Here is a 21,606-nt window from a genome sequence, read left to right as displayed (position 1 = left end):
CTCCAGACGATGTAATCCTCAGATGGAAACATGTCAAAGTGAAATATTTCATTCTGAGTCGAGATGTCCGAACCTCCTCTTTGCTTTAAGACATTTTGTTTTCTTCTTGTCGCCTTTTTGTTTCCAGAACAACTTGACAGTAGTTTTATCCAGCAGAGAAAAGAGAACAAATCACTGAGTGTCAGATTAGAGGTTAAAGCTCTGTTACAGTCAACGTTTTCCTCTATTTTTTTTTTTTTTTTTTTAGCTCCCACAGCTTTTTAATGCTCCTTTTAAACCGTCATCAAGTCTTCATCAGGTGCTCTTTCATCAAACTCTGACGGTTAAAGGTTTTTGCTCCCAGCAGACTTTTTTTTCTGACAAAAGACAGGAGAATAATTGGATTTTTTTGTGCGTTTTATTGTGGAGTCACCCAGACTCCAGCCTCGGAGGATTTTATCTCGCTGACGGTGTTTAATCACCAAACTCTCAGAGAACCGGAGCTCATTAGCAGAAACCGTCCAGCTGCAGGAGTCATTTACCTTCAGCTTTATTTATGAAGACCACTGACTCCAGAGACGCTTTTATTGTGGCGGTCTGATGTTCCTGTCCTCTGTTAGTAGAAAGAAAATCACGCCCAGGTTCTTTGTTCAGAATGTGTGCTGCAGCAGTAAAGAATGGGAGTTTAATGGACGTTCTGCTTCTTGTTTTTGTCAATTAAAGGAAGTTAAATTGAATCAGAGTCCAGCTTCACCACTGGAAGGAAAGAAGCAGGAAGCAAAGTCATTTTCATGAAGGTTCAATCTCATTATTCTGACTTCAGCAAAGCTTTATTTGGATTTTTAGCTCTTAAATTTTAACTCGTCATCTCCTAATTTTTACTTTGTGTCAGAATTTTTAGTTTTTGTCACAATTTAGTATTTTATTATTGCATTTTTTCTTTTTAATTTAAGAATTTTGTTTTTTTACATCACAACTTTGACTCTTTATCTCCTCATAATTTAATATTTTCCCCCATAATTCTGACTTTCTATTTCAACATTTTGACATTTTGTCTCATGAATGTGATATTTCATCTTACAATTTTTTTTTAATCTTGCAATTTTGAATTTCTTTCCATGATTTGGACTTTTTACCTCATAAGCATGTTTGTTTGTTTTTAAAATCTGACAATTATCTATTTTTTAGTACTTTGGCACAATTTTAACTTTTGTTTTCAGACTTTTGATGCTTCATTTCATAGTTTTGACATTTAATCTTGTCATTCTTTTTTTGATTTCTTAAGATACTTTTTCTCATAATTCTGAATTTATTTCTTAATTTAGACATTTAATCTTATAATTTTTACTATCTCTCGGTTGACTTTTTATCTCATAATTCTGACTTTGCTGTCTACTAATTTTAGCTCTTATCTCATACTTTGGACTTTACTGGTCATACTTTTTAGTTTTTATCTCACATTTATATTTTGTATGGGATAATATTAGTATTTATTTCATAATTTTGACAATTTCCCTGATCATTTCAGTTTTTCAATCATAATTGGAATAGTTTTTCTCACAATTTTAGTCATAATCTTATCGTCATTTTAATTTTTTTTCTCCTAATTGTTACTTTCAAACATTTTTTAATATTTCATCTACAAATTTGGAGAAAATCTCAAATTTTTGACCTTTTACTGTACCTTTGACTTTCTATCTCATACTTAATACTACATACTTAGTTTTGACTTTGTATTGGTTTATTTTAGCATTTATTTTATTATTTCGACTATTTATCAGATAATTTAAATTTTAAGTTCAATTAAATTTTATTCCTCATAATTTTAATCTCAATTTTCTCATCATTTTACTTGTTTTTTTCACATTTTACCTACAAATATGGGGCAAATTTTTATATTTTCTGGTTTTTATCTCATACCTATTACTTTCTATCTAATACTTTGTAAAAAATATAGAATTTATGTTCTTATTATGTGACTGAGAATCCGAGGTAGTCTTTGGAATAGAGGAGTATAAAGTAGAGAATGTAGTAGTTTCAGTGGTTGTATAAACAGTAAAAGCATTTCCACACACATGTAGTATGTATGTTGTGTACCGTGTTGTCTCCGCCCCTCCGGGTGACGCCGCCTCCTCCCTCCCAGCAGCGGCTTCATTCCTCCCGCAGACCGGAGCAGAGACGGACGGTCGGAGCTCCGGAGCGTCGCTTCTTCTATCCCCGTTAAAAAAAAAAAAAAAAAAAAACAATTTTAAAAGAAACAGCTTGTCGGAGTCGAAACAAACTCACATTTTCTCTTTTACTCTCTTTTTTTCCTTTTTCACCTTAAGGACAAATGACGCGAGAAAACCCGAGAGAAAGACGCAGAAGATGAAGCGTCTCTTCATCAGCCAGCCGGAGGTCAGTTCACTTTGCGGCCAATTTTACACTTAACTCCTCTGATTTATTTTTGAAAACTGTGCAATCACGCATGTTTGTGGTTAATTTAACAGAACAATATGTGGAGATAAATTCGGCTTCACTTGCATGAGAAATAACTACATTTTTCCTTCAAATATCCGGTGCTATAACGAGTCCGTGCAGCTTTCCAGAGTTTTTTTTAATTCCATTTATTGCACATGATGACTTTGTTTAGTGTTTCATGTAAATTTAATTCATTTAGATGATTTATTCTACCTGCTGATATTTCTACTGTGTTCAAATATACATTATTTCTCGTGTTTAATTTACAGTGCATTGGCATTAAAGCTGTATTAGCAGCAGCAAATGATAAGCTGACAATTAGCGTGTATTGTCCCTCGTGCACGCGCGGCCGTGCGCGCCTCCTCAGCCCTGCCAGTAAGGTCATCTGATAAGCTGAAAGTCCTCCTTCTGTCTGTGTTCTCCACCAGGGAAACTCTTCATCCTCCTCTTCTTTCCTTCTTTTTCCTTTTCCTGCATTTATTTACCTTCTTCCTCCTCCTCCTCTTCATCTCCTCGGGAACTCCTCTTCCTCAGCCCTCTTAGCTTTTCTTTCGCTCAGACATGGAACAGTGCTTTTACTGTTCTTCCTATTTATTATGTTGTGCATATTGCATATTTATATTAACAAATATGTGCAGTTTTGGTGTCCAGTGACAGTAAATTCTGTTCTATTTCATTATTTTGACTATTTATCTGATAATTTTAGTATTTCTTTAAGTATTTCGACAATTCATCTGATAATTTTAGTATTTATTCCATTATTTCAACTATTTATCTGATAATTTTAATGTTCGTTTCATTATTTTGACTATTTATCTGATAGTTTTATTTTTTTAAATTCATAATTACATTATTCCTCATAATTTTAATATTTATTTCAGTATTTCGACTATTTGTCTGATAATTTTAGTTTTTGGTTCATTATTTGATTTTTTTTCTCAAAATTTTAATCTTAATCTTCTCATCATTTTAATTTATTCTCACAATTGTTACTTTAAATCTCATTTTTTACATTTTGCCTACAAATTTGAGCTTTTTAATCTACATTTTTAGTTTTTTGCCTCATAATTGTTACTTTTAATATATATATTTTTTGACATTTCACCTACAAATTTGGAGATAATCTACATATTCTGGAGTGTTTATCACATAACTTAGACTTTTCTATCACAATTTTACTTCTTATCTCATGCTTTGGACTTTTCAGGTCGTGCTTTTTAGTTTTTATCTCATAATTTTGACTTTGTATGGGATAATTTTAGTTTCTAAGCTCATTATTTGATTTGTTTTCCACATAATTTCAGTCTTAATCTTCTCATCATTTTAATTTATTCTCATAATTATTACTTTCAATCAAATTTTTTTACATTTTACCTACAAATTTGAGCTTTTTAATCCACATTTTTGAGTTTTATCTCATATCTATTACTTTCTATCTCATACTTTTTTCTTTTTAGTTAATACTTTTTGCTTTGTATCTCACATATTGACTTTTCTGTCTAATAATTTTACTTTTTATCTCTTACTTTCGACTTTTCAGTTTTTATTTTATAATTTATACTTTGTATGGGATAATTTTAGTATTTATTTCATTATTTTGAGTATTTCCCTGATCATTTCAGTTTTTAGGTCATAATTAGATTTTTTTCCCTCATAATTCCAGTCCTAGTCTTCTCATTATTTAAATTTTTTTCTCATAACTGTTACTTTTAGTCTCACTTTTTACATTCTACCAACAAATTTAGGGCAAATGTACATATTTTAGATTTTTTTTATCTCACACCTTTTACTTTTATCTCATACTTCTGGCTTTATATCTCAGAATTTTGACTTTTTTCTCATACTTTGGACTTTTCAGGTCATACTTTTCAGTTATCTCATTATTTTGACTTCATGTGGGATAACTTTAGTATTTAGATCAGAATCAGCAACTTTATGTTAACTGACTTTCCTCTTCTTCTTTATCCGCTTATTCCTCATCCATCCATCCATCCATCCATCCATCCATCCATCCATCCATCCATCCATCCATCCATCCATCCATCCATCCATCCATCCTCTTTCTTACTTTCTTTCTTTCATTCAAACTCAAACCAAACCTCTGTTGGACGTTAAAATTGTCAAAGAAATTTGACACACCTTCACAAAATTTGGATTTATGACGTTGGAAACTCCTTCCAGACGGGTTTTTGGCACGTCGTTTGTCTGCTAATGCCTTCTTAAGTGCTGCTTGGCTGTTTTTTCCTGCTGAAAATCGAGACTTTGGAGGTAAATTATTGCACTGGAAACACTTAACGCTGAAAATGTGACTTTGCGCTGCCCTGATGTCGACTTCTTCTTCTTCTTCTTCTTCTTCTTCCTCCGCTGGCTGGAGAACCTCCTTGGTGGTGGAGGTGGCAGTGACTGAAAGTCAGCACTTAGTGGGTTCATTTACCTGGAAATTCGTCCTGAGGGGAGAGAGCAGCGGCTGTAATATTTTACGGATGACTTTCCCGGCCGATGAATGGTGGCGTTGGGCGCAGAGCGGATTAATGTTCTTGACTGTATGCCAAGAGGAAGGCTTTTTATTTATTAGTCGGTCGCTGCTACTTCAGGAACTTTTTACATCTGGAGCAGAAATGTTGCTCAGTCGACTCATCTGCACTGATATTCGTCTAAAAATCAAGTTCAAAGTTTGAATTTTTTCTCCTAATTGTTGCTTTTAATGTCATGCTTTTGAGTTTTAGCTCATAATTTTACTTTTTACGTCATACTTTGGATTTTTCACTTCATATTTTTTCACTTTTATATCAGAATTTTAATTTTGTGTGGGATAAATGCAGTTTTTATTTCATTATTTTGACTATTTACCTGATAATTTTAGTTTTTAGTTTATAATTTGATCTTTTTTCTCATATTTTTATTCTTAACCTTTTCTTCATTCTCCTTTTTTTCATCTCATTGTTACTTTTAATTTCACTTTTTACATTTTACCTGCAAATTTAGGCTTTTTAATCTCTTATTTTTGACTTTCTGATCTCATAATTTTACTTTGTATCTCATAATTTTTTATGGGGTAAATGCAGTTTTTATTGCATTATTTTGACTATTTATCTGATAATTTTAATCTCAATTTTCTCATCATTTAAAATTCAGACTTTTTAAAATCTATTTTTTACATTTTCCATACAAATTTGGGTTTTGTAGTCTCATATTTTTGAGTTTTTATCTCATGCCTTTTACTACTATCTCATAGTAGCAGCCTTCTATCTTATAATTTTGACCTTTTTGTCTGACAAAAACAATTATTACTCAAAAAAGATTGTTATTACTTTCGGAAAGTTGCAGTCAATTTGCATCTTGTGTGGAACAACAATAGATGCTTTACTGTAATAGAATTGCAGCTTTTATACAATCCACATAGAAGCTTATTTAGCGTCCTTTATTTCTGTTGCCACTTCAGTTATTTAAACTTTAACTGATTCATATTTATGTCTCAACATTTCAGCAATGCCACATCTTGCTCTTTTTGACATTGCTGCCTAAAAAAACTGACACTAATGTCGTCCAAAATTATATTCTAGAAATGAAATGCAGACAAGCACCTGTTGGAAAACTCTTTCATTTTCTGCAACCTCAAAATTCTACAAAATTCTGCTTTTTTCTACCCTAGAATGTTAATAATAAATGCATGAGAGACTTTTATAGTGTTATCCTGTATATTAGAGGCCAAACATGTAATTTGATAGTAAGAAAACATGCTTTTTATGAATTTTTGTGTTGTATTTTCAGTGTTGAGTTTTATCTAGGAAACAGCAGTATTTAACATCATAGACCAACATGAGGGAATCTGTAACAGACAGTTAAATTCAATTCAATCAGATAGTTCCATCTATTAAAACTACACAGGAAGAACTGTCTGTTTTTCATAGTTGCTCTGTGGAAATACAGCCAGAAAAAGTCCTTGAATTTTTGTCATGTGACTGTTGGTCGCAGCTGTTTCCTTCGTGGCTTTTTGATAGCGGCGAGAAGCGCAGAATTTTTAGTTTTTTACAGAATCTGCTGCAAGCTTTTTATTTTTGGCAAATATCCAAATGAGACATGTCAAGTCATTTTGATGAAATATCTTGATTTCAAGCGCAGGTTTGTTGATGATACATTCAAGGACTGTCGGAAAGTTGAAAATCTGACCCTTTTTTTTTGTTTTTTACAGTTTCTGGCTCCGATAAATGGTCTAATTTTGGCTTTTTTTTTTAATGATAGCATGCCTTTTCAGCCGCTTGGTGAGTTTTGCAGCTGCAGAGTGTAAAGTTAGCATGAACCTCATCAACCACCTTCATGGAAACACACCAGCAGCAGCGTCATTAAACTGCTGTACAATTAACTGAACTCTTCTGAAGTAAAAGGTGACGCTGCTAATTAGAGGCCGCTGTCATTTTATGATTTCATTTGGCAGCGAGCGAACTCTCAAGGACATCCTTTACCCCGAGCAGCTGTCCGTCGCAGTTTCCCCCTCGGCCACGTCGCAGGTGAACGCAACCGTCCTGCTCCCGGTGCATGCTGGGAGCAGAGCTGCAGGCCGGACTCAGCTGGACTTCCAGAGGTCAGCGCTGAATTAAACTCCTGCAGGACAGATCAAAGAAGCGACCTTTAGTGCAGCTTGAAGCCAAATCAAGCAGCTTGTTGATGTTCTTCAGGGTTTTTTTTCAGAAGAAACACCTTCAAGAAGTCAGATTGTGGAGGTTTTATCTGTCAAACTGATGCGCATTTGTTGAACGCCGTCTTAATTAGGAAACGGTGTCACAGATTTTATCACCTTAATACTTGAATTTATGACCTATGGCACACATTCACTCAGTACAGGAGGTCCTCAACTTGCGTCGGAGTTCCGTTCCTATGGCGCGATGTAACTCGATTTTTCGCTGTAAGTTGGAACTCTGGCAAAAATGTAAACAAAGCCGTTACGTGCATCACTGTATCAATCAGTTCTTCGCTCTGTTCACCAACTAGTTCCACAAAATCAGCTCTAATGAAACGCTGTAAGTCGAGGACGTCGTAAACCGAGGACCTCCTGTAAATAATTTCTTCTATTACAAAATGAGGCATTTTTTTTGCTCCTCTCACATTTGTTGAGCTCATATTTTCACTGTGATATAAATTTCCAGACCTGAATGCAAACAGCACAACCATGACTAGATATAAAGGAAACCAAGAAATGTCTCCTGTACAGCATGATGCAGTTATAATGTCATAAATCATCACAAACGACAAAGGAAAGGTTTAATTTTTTTATGACTAAATCTGGAATCAACATGTTAAGCATTTTTCCAGATGCCCACAGATGTTACCAGTGCTACATACTGTGGATATTTTACATTTATTGGAGTTTTTGAAGCAGCTTTTTGAGGTTTTCAGGGTCTATTTTGACGAAACGCCTTCAAGAAGTCAGATTTTGGAGGTTTTATCTGTCAAACTGATGCACATTAGAGGTGTTTTCATTTCATTTTATTAAACTGATAGTGAAGGATCGTGACTGAGGAAGCTCCCTTTGGTTTGTTTGATCTGGGATTACTTCCTGTTTGAATCCTTATGTGAGAAATTCAGATTAGATTCAAATTTCAGCCACTCCTGGTTAAGTTGAGGGTTTTGTTTTCCACCCGGCAGATGTGTCTCAGCCTCCATGCTGTAATCTGCTCATTTTAAACCGCTGTGATGGAGAAATGATAAAGTCAGTGCGAGCATATGGCTGCTGGAGATGGTTATTATAGCAGCATTCATCCTGGGATTAGGATCGGCCGACTCTCGGCTAATTAAACTTTCGACTCCCCGACGCTCCGACTGAAGAGAGTTAATAACACAGAATATTTCACCGGCTCAGATATGAATGCATTCCCTGTTTCCAGTTGTGAGAAAGGCACCAGCCCTCCAGCAGTTTGCTGCCGAGCCCCTGAAAGCTGCTTTTCCAGCGTTTCTTCTCCCTCTGTAGTGGAAATTTCTCTGCCAACGTGAAGTAAAACAAAAGTGATTCAGCATCTGTGTGATCTAAAGAATCCCGTCCTATTTCCTGTTTCTGTAGCTGCTCGTGACATTAAATCCTGGACGTCTTCTGGAAGTTTGGGCTTCCAGGAGGCCCAGCTGCAGGACTCCAGTTCTGCTCTGAGGTCCTGCTGCGTTTCCAGTCGCATCTTCCAAACCCTGGTTTCCTCCTTCCACATCCATCCTCGCCTCCCGCTGAACGAAGCAGGGATCTCCTCGGTGTCATATCAAAGCTTCTTTGTCTGCCGGCGTGTTATTGATCGCAGCTTTGCTCCTGCTGCCCGCTGAGCGCTCGTTTTCCAGAGCGCATCGATAAAACCTCCTCCCCAGCGAGGAACCAAGGTGCAGGAAAATGAAATGTCACCTGGCAGGAGTTTGACCGGAGCCATTAAACAAGAAGACACCACTTCCTCCCAGAGAAGTGTTTTAGAAACGCAGGCGGCGCAAGTTAGAGCAGGACGATGAGCAAATTTAGTGGAAAACGTGGAAGGAATGAACCAAATATGTGCTGGGAGTTTTGATTATTTGAAAGAATTTGTGATCAGGGTTGGAGATTGAAGACTTCAACAGGTAGATTTCTGCTGTTGATTTAGTCACATTTTTGCTCACTATGGGCTCATTTTTTACTACTATCTAAAGTGCTGCAGCTCTGTGGAAACAAAACAGCCACGAAGAAGGAGATAAAACTCAGAAATAGCTTCTGTGCTCTGTGACAAAGTTATAAATCTGAATACATTATGAAAGAAAAGGACAACAATTTAAGTTCTTTGAATATTCATTGTACAAAAAGTGCAACATCTTGGGAAAAAAGAATTATTTAAGGCTCTGTAAAGTATAGATATTTATTTATTTACAGTTTTACACATCAACTCTACAAAGATGTTTCACCATGATGACTTGCTCCTCTATGTTATTATTATTTTATTGATCTTTACTTTTTTATATTGCTTACATTTTTAGTTTGTTTGCATCTTGGTCTCCTCTCTGCTTAGCCTGCAGTTCAGCCAACAACAAAAAAAATCCCTGATTTTTTTGTCAGGTGACTTTTGGTTGCAGATCAGTCACTGATAGCTTCACAGGTTCGTAGAAAAATGTAGAATTTTTTGTTTTTCACAGAATCTAGGTAACACAAACAGTTTATTTTTTGGAGATTTTCTATTTAGGACTTCACAGAATGAGCTAATTCTAATTAAACACCCTGATTTTCAGCTTAGGTTTGGTTGTTCTTACCAAGAAAAAGTTCTTAAATATGAAAATGTAGCTTCTTGCTATGATAAATTGTGAGTTTTTGGGAATCAGAGGACTAAACAGCTAATGAAGACTTTAGCAGGTCAACATCCAGTGTCATTGCAAATAAGAATTACAGCAGAATGATGGGAAATGTAGTTAGAAATGTAGTCATGTGACTGTTGGTTGCAGCTGAGCCATGAACGGCATCACAGCTGCACCAAAATCCACTAGATTTTTGTCTTTTACAGAATCTGGTTACTAAAACTGCTTATTTTTGATGATTTTTTTTTATAAATGAGACATATAGAATAAAATGATTGTGATGAAATATCAAGATTTTAAGCTTAGATTGATGGAACAGCAACAAAGTTCTCCATTTTTACAGTCACTAGCTGTGATTCTGTAACGATAACACCCCTTTCAAATCTTTTTTTAAGAGTTAAATAACTTCATGGACTCCAGCAGTTTGTTTTTCCCAACATGATATTCCAAAAAGCGTTTGGTCGTGTTTCGCTTGTAGTTTTGTGTCGCTTTGCACAGCCTTGATGCTGCTTGACGACGCTTCTATGCAGAAATTCTAATTCAGCAGCAGTTGCTAAATACTTGAAACCAACACAAAGCTTCCCAAAAACACAAGTTTACTTTTCTAATTAGTCTAATTTAACGAGCTCTCACAGGAATGTCACAACATTTGTGTGCAGCAGCATTCAGAGCTGGAGGAATAATGCATGATACATTTCTGTGTGTTTTTCTCAGTTTTGACTGAAAACTGCTCCATTAAAACCCGATAACTTGCATGAATGAAAGTCCTTCAGCTCACACATTAGAGCTCTAACGGCGGTCATCGGTGAAAGGCGTTTTCACGGCGTCTCCTGCACTCTGCGGAGCTTTAATCAGATTAAAATGGCATCATTAGCGTGCAAATGCAAATGTTCCCACTGCGTCCTGCAGGAATCCTAAAGTCTCTCGGGACGTTTTGCTGCGAAACGATTTCTTGTCGCCTCTCTAATCAGATTACAGTCCGCTGCTGACTGCGTGTTTTCATACACAAATTGAATCGCAGCTCAATTCTGACAAGGAAATTGGTAACTTGCTGGATACGATCTGAGATGTAAACACCAGAGGCTGCAGCATTCAGTTTCTGTGGGCAGAAAGGAGACAATAAATAAAATTCTGCAACATTATGTACGATATGTGGCCGAAAACATGTGGACAAATACCTGATTGCAAACACAACATTGAATTTTTCCCACTTTGATGTGGCAGAACTTCACTGTCTTGTCGTCCATCACCTTTGAAATGAATTGTTATCCTGCATTTCTGACTAAACTACAGTAGCCAGCAAGTTAAATACTGACAACCTGCTCTCAATGCACTGTAGGAACAACAAGAAACAGGAAAAATGATGCTAAAAAACTGGAATACTGTAATAGTTTTTTTAAAAATAAAAAAAAGCTGTGAAAATAACTACAAATAACTGCAAAATAAATACATTTTTGGTTGATTTAGGTAGGGAAAAAAAGGCATTTTTACCATTAAACTCTGACAACATTGCATTTTTTGAATTCAACATGTAAATTATTACTTTATTCTGTGATTTTTTTTCCTTGATATTATCTGTAACTTAAAACAATGAAAGAAATAGTTAAAAAGCCAATGATCTTTAATTTACATACTTTTTCTTTCAAATATTAGAAATATCTTTGCAATAATGAGACTTTTTGCTGATTTAAAGCCATAGTTTACAGTTAAACATTGTAAAAGGACAGATATTTCATGCGGACATTATGTGACGATTTCACCTCTTTTTGTGGTTATTTTTTAAAATATTTTATGTAAGTGAATATGGGTTATTTTCTGTGATTTTACTTGATATTATCTGTAATTTAACAAAACAGAGGAAACTTGTAAAATAACAGTTAAGATTACATATTTACCATTTTCCCACACCTTAATATACATACTTTTTCTTTCAAATATTGGAAATATCTTTGAAATAATGAGACTTTTTTGCTGATTTAAAACCATAGTTTTACAGTTAAACACTGCAAAAAAACCCCAGATATTTCATGTGGACATTATGTTGAGTTTTTGCTTGTTTTTGTGGTTGTTTTTAATGTTTAATGTCTAAATTAATATTTTTTTCAGTGCTTTTACTTGATATTATCCGTAATTTAACAAAACAGAGAAAATAATGCTTGTAAAATAACAGTTATGATGATATATGTACCATTTTTTACAACCTAATGTAAGTTTTCTTTCAAATAATGGCATATATCTGTAAAATAATGGTATTATTTTTGTTGATTTAAATATAGCACAGGAAAACAGCTTTAACTTTATGGCCAAGTGAGCCAGATTTTTAGTTTTATACAGAATGTGGTTGGAGCAAGAACTTTTTCTTTTAATTCTTGTCTGAAATAATCTTATTTTGATTTAATATTGCGATTTTAAGCTTAGACTTGATTAAGTTTCCTGACAAAACCAAAAGTCCCATTTGATAAGTTGAAGGACTGTCAGAAAGTTGAACATCTGTTGATTTTATTTTTTTTTTTCTTACAGTTTTTGGCTCTGAGAATATGCGTAATTTTGGCCATTTTTAAAAAAGATAGCTCGCCTTACAAAAATGCCAGCTGGATTTTAGATTCTGGGGGTTTGTGGCAACTGCAGGCTGTCGTCCACTAAACTTCAGAGTTGGACTGATCTAAAACAGCTTCCTAGAAAACATGAGCAGCATCGAACACCCATAGTTTTAGCATTAATATTCTAGTATAACATATGGATGAAAAATGAAGGTGTTTAGAGGGATGTTCCTTATGTGTAAATGTATTCAGTTTGTCCGACTGGTAGGGTGTGGAGATAATAGATTATTTTAATAAAATCACATTAACAGTCTCAGTTGTGCTGCTCTAATATAGCATTCAGTCCCACATAATCCCACATTGTATTATAGCTGCAAAGAAACGAGTGAACTTTCTTCCCTTGTGTTTTACATTATGTCTCTGACCTTCTTCACTGTCACTTTGACTCAGAGCTTAAATCGCTTTTGGTTTCATTCTTTATTGCCTTTTCGATTGTTCTCCTAAATCGCATCTCCCTCTTCCCCCCTTCACTCCGACTCTCTCTGCATTGATTGAGGAAAAACCCTCCCTGTTCATCTGAGAGCTCATTCTCTTTCCCAGCTTTATTTTCTGCTGCTGCACCTCTGACCTTTGACTGTGCTACTGATCTAGAAAATTAGCAACGTCTTTGCACGTTTGCTCGAGCGCAGATGTGGTTAAAATGGTCTGAAATGCTCTGTTTCCCTTCCAGGTGAACAGCTGCCAGTGAGCTTTTATCAGAGCAGGCCATGGCTGCCCATCGAATCATCAGAGTGACGAACAACAACCACATCCTCCCTCGCTGCAAATCTGAAGGGACGCTCATCGACCTCAGTGAAGGGGTCACTGGAGCCAGTCTCAACGATGTCAAAGGTTAGCGTTTTACTGCTGTAACAGCATAGAAATCATGGGTGCATTCCTAGGATGCATACTATCATACTATACAGTACACCAGCAAAAAGATTTAGTGTGTCTGAATATAGAAAATGTCAAATGTAATACGCCAAAAACACTGGATTTTGCAATAATGAATGCATCATTAGGACAAATTACTGTTTCCCAATTGTATGTATACATTGAACAATATGTACAATGCCTTTAAAGAATATTTACCCTCATTGGAAATTGTCCCCTTTTCAACGTTGAATCGTGGTTAATTTAAGTTGCCATTTTTGACAATAATTTGCAAAAAAGAAAAAGCAATTTATGTTAAAGCAAAAGCAGATTTTTATAAGGTATTGTCAACTAATGAAAAATATAAAATGTAAATAAGTGGTTGCATAAATTTTCATCCCATTAAAGTGACTCACGCAATATCTTAGGTTTGTAGCTCCTTCAGGGGAGTCATAGATGTCTTGGTGGCCTCCCCTACTAGTGTATGTCTTGTAACTCCTTCAGAGGAGTCATAGATGTCTTGGTGGCCTCCCTCACTAGTGTCTTTCTTGTAACTCTTTCAGAGGAGTCATAGATGTCTTGGTGGCCTCCCTCACTAGTGTCTTTCTTGTAACTCTTTCAGAGGAGTCATAGATGTCTTGGTGGCCTCCCTCACTAGTGTGTTTCTTGTAACTCCTTCAGAGGAGTCATAGATGTCTTGGTGGCCTCCCTCAATAGTTTCCTTCTTGCTCTGTTTTTTTAGAACGTCCTGTTCTAGTCAGATTTACATGAGTCATATTGTTTTCATTTCCTAATTATAAATTTAACTTTACTTTGAGGGACATTCATTGACTTGGAGATTTTACTTTATCCATCCCCTGACTAGTGCTTTTCAATAACTGTCTCATGGAGTTGCTTGTAGTGTTCTTTTGTCTTCATGGTGCAGTTCTATCCAGGAGTACTGATTCACCGGTGACTGGACCTTCAGATACAGGAGTCTTTATGCTATTTACCATTATTAAAATGACTCGCGAGACATTTTTGAAATGGAGATCATCTGAGTGCAGTGAATGTGTCCCAAGTGATTGTAATAAAAAGACACCTGTATTGGAAGGTCCAGTCACTGGTCACCAAGACATTTATGACTACTCTGAAGGCGTTACCAGCTAGCATATTAGCTGGGTCACTTTAAAGGGGTGAACATTTGTGCAGTTGCTTGTTTTACATTTCATATTTTTACTTAATTTACATTACTTTGTAGAAATCAGTTTCGCTTTGACACTTTTTTTGTGAGAACTAAGTTGACCATGACTCGCTGTTGAAAAGTAATAAAACAGTTTAAAGGGATCAATAGTTTTTATAGACACTACACTTTGTAGGGGCAGTTGTAGTATGTAATGAAACTCAAAAGAAAAAGTTTGAGATGCAGACTCTGCTCTGCAAGGTACAAGACTATGATTAATTACTCAGTATGTCTATAATGTGAATAATTTGTTGTTTTAATTGCGTTCTTTTCATCTTTTTGCAATTAAATTATGCAGCTGAAAATGGCGTTGTTCTTATCTGGCTGTTTAATTTTTACTGGTTTCACTTCATTACAGCTTTGTTTACATGCTCCATATACTCTAATGAGGTGGACTAAAAATAGTAATATATGCAGTTCATCTCCTCATACATACCTGAAAAAAATCAGGTTGGATTCAGATGATTAGAAATAAGCTTTTAGTTATTTTGGAGGTATTTTTGATTATTATTTTTTCTATCATAAAGACTGACCCATTGACCCACTTTTACACAAAAGACTCTGTGTCTAATCCATACTGTTGCTGGCTGATTAGTTAAACCGGTCCCTTATATCTGTGTCTGATTATGAGACAAGCGCTGTTAACTGCAGCACAGTGAGTAATCAGTCAATATCTGATTAAGTGCACTTATCTAAAGCAGAGCCAAACCTGTTATAAAACACTTTGCAATCAGGACAGATAAATCTGTGATTTCTTTCCTTTTTAGTGCCTTCTCCCAGTGCCTTAAGGCTGGACACTTCAGCCTCCTATGGAGCTGCACAGGAGGTGGTCGCCATAAAGGATTATTGCCCAAGCAGCTTTACCACGCTGAAATTCTCCAAAGGCGATCGCCTTTATGTGCTGGACACATCAGGTGGAGAGTGGTGGTATGCCCACAACAACACAGAAATGGGATACATCCCAGCCGCCTACGTCCAGCCGGTCAACTTCAGGAACTCTTCGCTTAGTGACAGTGGGATGATCGACAGTCTAGGGGAGGGGTATGAGGACGGGTCGAAGGAGTTTGGAGGTCTCGGGGAGTGGACGGGAATGAGCCTGAAGCCCTCCACGATTTACAACAACAGTCCTTTCTCTGTGAACCCCTTTATCTGCCCGTTAGATCAAAACTGCAAAGATATAGGTGTGAGGAACTCTGCAGATCTTATTGTCTTTGACGCTCTGGCATCTCCTTCATCCTGCTCCAACTTTAACAGTGGTACAATCATGAGTAACGGGTTCAGCAGCTACCATATTAACAACACCAATCCTACCAGCCCCATCCAAGAGATTGGACCTAACCTTCACAGGGATAATCCATTTTTCAGGAGTAAACGCTCCCACAGTTTGTCAGAACTGTCCGTCCTGCAGGCGCAGGCAAATCCAACATTACCTTCTTCTGGGTTCTTCACGGGCCTTAAGGCTCCAGTGCCAGAGCAGTTTCAGAGCAGGGAGGACTTCAGGACCGCTTGGTTGAACCACAGAAAGCTCGCCAGGTCTTGCCATGACCTCGACTCTCTGGGTCAGAGTCCCGGATGGGGCCAGACGCAGCCGGTGGAGACCAACATTGTGTGCAGATTGGACAGTAATGGAGGGGTTGTTCAGCTTCCAGACACCCAAATCAGTGTACACATCCCTGAGGGCCATGTTAGCCACGGAGACTACCAGCAGATCTCCATGAAAGCCTTACTGGACCCTCCTCTGGAGCTCAACAGTGACCACTGCTCCACCGTCAGCCCTGTGGTGGAGATCAAGCTCAGCAACATGGAGACCAAGTCCTTCATCACGCTGGAGATGAAGGTGTCGGTGGCTGTGAAGAAAGAGAGTTGCCACTCTGCTGAAGTGCTTTGTGTTCGAAGTGATTGCAAAGAAGGGCCTTACACACCGATCCCCAACGCTTACATTTATAAGGACACCGTCCAGGTGCAGCTGGATAGTCTCGAGCCTTGCATGTATGTGGCTGTTGTGATCCAGTCGCAGTATATTACCCACAATATGACTGTTTGGGACCACGTACAGAGGAAAGTAACTCTGGGTGTATATGGACCGAAGCACATTCACCCATCTTTCAAAGCTGTTGTGGCCATGTTTGGGCATGACTGCGCGCCCAAAACCTTGTTGGTGAATGAGGTTGGCCGGCAGGCTACCTCGACCCCGCCGGTGGCCCTCCAGCTTTGGGGGAAGCACCAGTTTGTGTTGGGATACCCTCAGGACCTCCAGGTCGGATTGTACTCCAACATGTCCAACTACCAGGTGAAGGCGAGCGAGGGCGCCGGGGTGGTTCGTGGATTTCAGGTAAAACTGGGGAAGGTCAGCAGGCTGCTGTACATGATCACGTCACACAACCCCAGCAGCATCTCCGACTTCACTCTCAGGGTCCAGGTGAAGGACGCCCTCGACTGCATCCTCACTCAGTTCTGCGTCCAAACTCCGCAGCCACCACCGAAGACCGGAACGAGGATTACAGGCCAGAGGAGGTTTCTGAAAAAGAAAGAGGTGGATAAGATCGTCCTCTCGCCGCTGGCTGTCACCTCCAAATACCCAAAGTTTCAGGACAGGTGCATTACAAACCTGAAATTTGGCAAGTTGATCAAAACGGTGATCAGGCAGCACAAGAGTACGTATCTATTGGAGTACAAGAAGGGGGATGTTATTGCTTTGCTCAGCGAGGAGAAAATCAAACTGCGAGGGCAGCTGCGGACCAAAGAGTGGTACATTGGATACTATCAGGGGAAGATGGGGCTTGTCCACGCCAAGAACGTTTTGGTTCTGGGTAAGGTCAAACCTATTTATTGGTGTGGGCCGGACCTAACCACCACAATGCTGCTGGAGCAGATCCTGAAGCCTTGTAAGTTTCTCACCTACATCTACGCGATGGTAAGGACGGTTTTAATGGAGAACGTGGGTAACTGGAGGGCGTTTGCCGATGCATTGGGATATGGGAACCTGCCGCTGAGTTATTTTTGTCGGACCGAGCTGGACAACGAGCCGGAGAAGGTGGCGTCGGTTCTGGAGAAGCTCAAAGAGGAGTGTACCAGCATGGAGAACAAGGAGAGGAAGTCCTTCCAGCGGGAACTAATGATGGTAAGCCATTTAAGTTTCAGTACTGCAGTGTTACATATAACATCAGATTATAGCCGTTGTAGATTGACAAAATCATTATCGAGCACAGGGAGGGAGTTAATTTCTAAAAAGAAATTCCAAGATAAACCACGAATCAACGTTTACAGCATTTTTCAAAGCACAAACGTGTTATCAATCATTTCTCTCCTCTACTCAACTTACTATAGATACTTGACTGCTTACATTTTTCATTTGCTGATGTATATATACACATTGTGCGCTTCAGTCGCCTGAATTTATGTCAAGTGTCTGTTGGTATTAGCTGAGTCATGAATGGCTCACCAACTGTGCCAAGAAGCACAGGATTTTTAGTTTTTAACAAAATCTATATATTTAGGATGCATTTTAAAAGATGGCATTTGACGTTAAGTGATTTGGATGAAATTTCACAATTATTAGCTTAGTTTTGATAACTTTTGCTGGTGGAAATGCACAGAAAATTAATAATTGAATGGGTTTTTTTTTTGCTGTTTCTGACTGATTAAGGGTATAATCTGATAGATTTTGGGGTGCAGTGAGTTAACATGCTGGAAAAAAAGGGAACATTTTGCATACATAATCTTCTTCACATAGTCAGAAAATCAACTGCAATGTCCCTAATGGACAGTCGTAGTTACAGTATTAAAGACATCATGCAAGATTTGTCTTTACGCTTAGTGAGCGATAACCTTCAGGCAGAAATACACATCAGTGCATTGAAGTGATTTTGCCAAGATTTTATTGTGCAAGTAGATTTTATGACCCATTTCCACAGAAGTAGCAGACTATGTCGTTCCCACTGGTCACCAACATTTTCACTGTGAACTAGTTGAAGTTTGAAGTTGCAAAAAAAAGCAAAAACAAGTCCACCTGGTCTCCTCTGTCGTGCAGCTAATGTTGGATTTTCCAGGCCTTAGTCTGGTCCCGTTGGGTTCTTGAATGAGGACAGCTGCTTTAAGTTCCTGCTGAGTGCAAAACACTTAAAGTTGTATGTTTCCCATTTTAAAAATTCCCTGATGTTCCTTCTTTTGATTTAGTTGCGTAACTGCATTTCTTTTTCTCGATGTAGAAACCTCAAAAGTGGCTTCAGAAGTTGTCATAATATGGGGCTGAAAATCTGTTGGTGGTCTAAAGTTCAATTAGTTATTTAGCTCAGAAAAAGTTTCCAAAAGACAAAGTTTCACTTTCTGGTGTTAAAGAAAAAAACAGACCATTTCGTTGTAGTTCACAAACGCTGAATTGTTCATTCCTGCATAATTGATGCCATTCTGCTGTAATTCCTCAGCTGTTAGAGGCTATTGAAAAGTACATTCATGCTCAGCATTTACTGCCCAGATAAATATAAATGTAAAAGAAAACTGTCCTGCATTAACATAACAATAAGCAGTAGGTTTTATTCATAAATAATTCACTTGACAAAGTAAGAGAGGACTGTCGGTGTCTCTTGGCTGGCTGCTGCATCATTAGTTTTGCTTTGTGTTGGCAAAAAAGTCACATTTCTCCAACAATCGGAGTGTTTTATTGATGATGATTTCTTTGCAGTGGAGTCGTACAGCGTGAAACAGTGTGCACTGGAAGGATTCGGTGTTCACACTCAGTCACATGAATGGTAAACGACTTGTCTTACAGCCTGAGGAGGCTCGCGAAGAAAACAGCCGTCACATGAAAAATGAAGCAGGAGGCTTGGAGGAGGAAAACCCTGCAAAGGCGACGCACAGAAATGAATCTTAACATCCGCAGCTGGGCTGTAAACAGCTCTGTCAAACACGCCGGCCTCCATACGTTTTTCCTTCTCCGACGGCGCTGGCGCCCCGCGGGAAGCAAAACGGTCCCGAGACATTTCCCTCGCCAGACGCCATTATTCAAAAAGTACTTTAGCAAAAGTAACTGCTGTTTATCCGGGCCGAGTCGGTGGAGCGTGTTTGCAGTGTTGTTGCAGCTCGGAGCAGCTGGGGGTAAAGTGCTTCGCTAAATGGAACTTTAACAGTAGCTATTAAGGTAAAGGAGAGCGTTACTCATTTGGCGTTGATGCACTTTACCTCACGGTGTTACCCAGAACAAGTCACCTGAAACTACCTCTCCCTGTTTGGCTGTGTGTCAGATCAAATCTAAAGAGGAGGAGGCATGCTTTTATGTTTTTTAAAAGGCTTTTATTCTGGCGGCTCCTTGCTGCGTGCACAAAGATTGCCTCGGTTTTCTTATCTCCAAACCCGGCCTCATCCTTGACACCGCCGAGCTCCGTTTTTTATTTTATTTACTGGAAAATGAAACAAGGACGCTCTCAGGTGTCCTTCAATGAAGTCCTGCAATTTTCTTCTGGAGCCAAAAAACACTTTCATCACCGAGGACGCTGCAGAGCTCTGTCCAGCTGACCTCGATGGAACCATTTGTCCACACAGTTTAAAGTGCTGCAGCACACTGTTTGGCTGGCTATTAATCTCTGATGTGATGTTTTTGGCAGCTGCAGAAAAACGGATTTTGCCCCATGCATTACAAAACACTGATTTCATTCATTCAGTGTTTTGTGTTGCTTTGGAGGCTGTTCAAACCAAACCACATTAAAGGTTTACTGAGATTTGATCCGGCTGATAAAAGCAGCTCACATTTTTGTAGTATTTTGTGGTACTACTATTTTGCAAAGCTGAAGTACAAACAATTAATTATTTAAACATGGAAGGCAAAAGTTAAAAATAGGTGTGAATGTTGTATTTTCAGCTATGCTACACAGTATATGTGTAAAGTAAATTTTTCACCCTCTGAACCCCAAATAGAAGTTTCTGGGCGTTTCCTGTTCCTGTCACATTTTTACTCACCATGGGTTCATTTTTCACTGCAACATAAAATCCTGCACCTCTATGGAAACAGAACAAGCATGACTAGAAGTAGAAATAACTCAGAAATGTTTTTTATGCAGTATGACAGTTGCAATGGCTTAAATCATTAACAAACAAAAGTTACATTTCTTTATTTGTTTCCAACGCTGGAAAAAGTGGTGACTTCTCCTCTGCTTTAACTCTATAAAGATGTTTCACCATGCTGAATGTATCGTCCAACAACTTGCTCCTCTATGTGCTGTTTTTCAGTCATGCTGCTTTTAATTTTTTTTGATGAAAAATAGTTTATTTTCCTCTCAGTTTCTCTAATTTGTTTCTATACTTGTTTTCTGTCTGCTCTGACTGCAGTTCAGCCGAATAGTTTCTGAATTTTTGTCACGTCACCGTTTGTCACAGTTCAGTCATTCATGGCTTCTCCGTTGTGCTGAAGAGAACGGATTTTTTTGTTTTTAACAGAATCTAGTTGGAGTCAATCGTTTATTTATCGCATATTTTTAAATGAGACAAGATTTTCAAGAAATTTCACCGTTGTAAGCTTAGTTTTGGTTGGTTTAGATGATTAGTTCAAGCAAGTTGAAAATCCAGAAAGGTTCAGATGGTTAAATAAATAAATAAATGTGGGTTCTGTATGTTTGAACAATGTTTGGCTGCACAATAAGAAGAATCCATCAGTAGATGTTTCAGCGTTTTGGAGGTTAACTGATGAGGCTTTTGATTTTTATGTCACTATTCGTATTATACGCCAACATTTTATTATCTTCCCTCTTTCACAACAAAGGCATTGAACTGCTGATTCATCTGCATCTTTCAAGCCTGTAAAATGACTCTTTCACCTACTGTTTGTTTCATTTTTTTTTAACTAACTTTTCCGATTTTTGGAGCATAAAGTATTTTTGTTTGGACTTTCTGTTTGGCAGTTTGAGGCCAGCTTTCATTGAAAAGTAGACCCTTTAAAACAGATTTTTTTTCCCCCTCAGCTTTTATGAGAAACATCTGAATCTTCTTGCCTCCTGCTGTGAAAACTCCCCCTGCAACGTTTTACCCCAGACAGCAGCAGGGAACGAGGCCTAGTGAGTCGAATTACCAGATCTTTTCAAAGGGAAAAAAAAAAGCTTGTCTTATATAATTACTCCATAAAACATTCCAACACAGGGAACCTCTGACTTCAAAATCCTCCATGAGCAAACAAAGCGCTCTTTGTTTTCTCTTAATAATGCGGCTCGGACAAAAATA

General features: G+C 37.9%; 1 protein-coding gene across 2 annotated transcripts in view; it reads left to right on the top strand.

Annotated features, from left to right (window-relative positions):
* The first annotated feature begins 2,140 nt into the window (after nucleotides 1-2,140).
* Nucleotides 2,141-21,606, top strand: part of LOC111570748 (SH3 domain-binding protein 4-A-like) — a 38,527-nt gene continuing 19,061 nt past the window's right edge. The window contains exons 1-4 of one of the 2 annotated variants that reach the window (XM_055008652.1): nucleotides 2,141-2,376; nucleotides 6,875-7,021; nucleotides 12,997-13,157; nucleotides 15,168-17,521. In XM_055008652.1, the coding sequence (XP_054864627.1) occupies nucleotides 13,034-13,157; nucleotides 15,168-17,521 (2,478 nt within the window). In that variant the 5' untranslated portion in view covers nucleotides 2,141-2,376; nucleotides 6,875-7,021; nucleotides 12,997-13,033. The remainder of the gene's footprint in view (nucleotides 2,377-6,874; nucleotides 7,022-12,996; nucleotides 13,158-15,167; nucleotides 17,522-21,606) is intronic. The other variant, XM_055008651.1, reaches the window with a different exon arrangement.

This window comes from Amphiprion ocellaris, chromosome 24 (assembly GCF_022539595.1).
Source record: "Amphiprion ocellaris isolate individual 3 ecotype Okinawa chromosome 24, ASM2253959v1, whole genome shotgun sequence".
In the NCBI taxonomy this organism is placed as follows: Eukaryota; Metazoa; Chordata; class Actinopteri; family Pomacentridae; genus Amphiprion; species Amphiprion ocellaris.
Note: the sequence above shows the minus strand (reverse complement) of the source record. Positions and strands in the feature narration are given on the sequence as shown.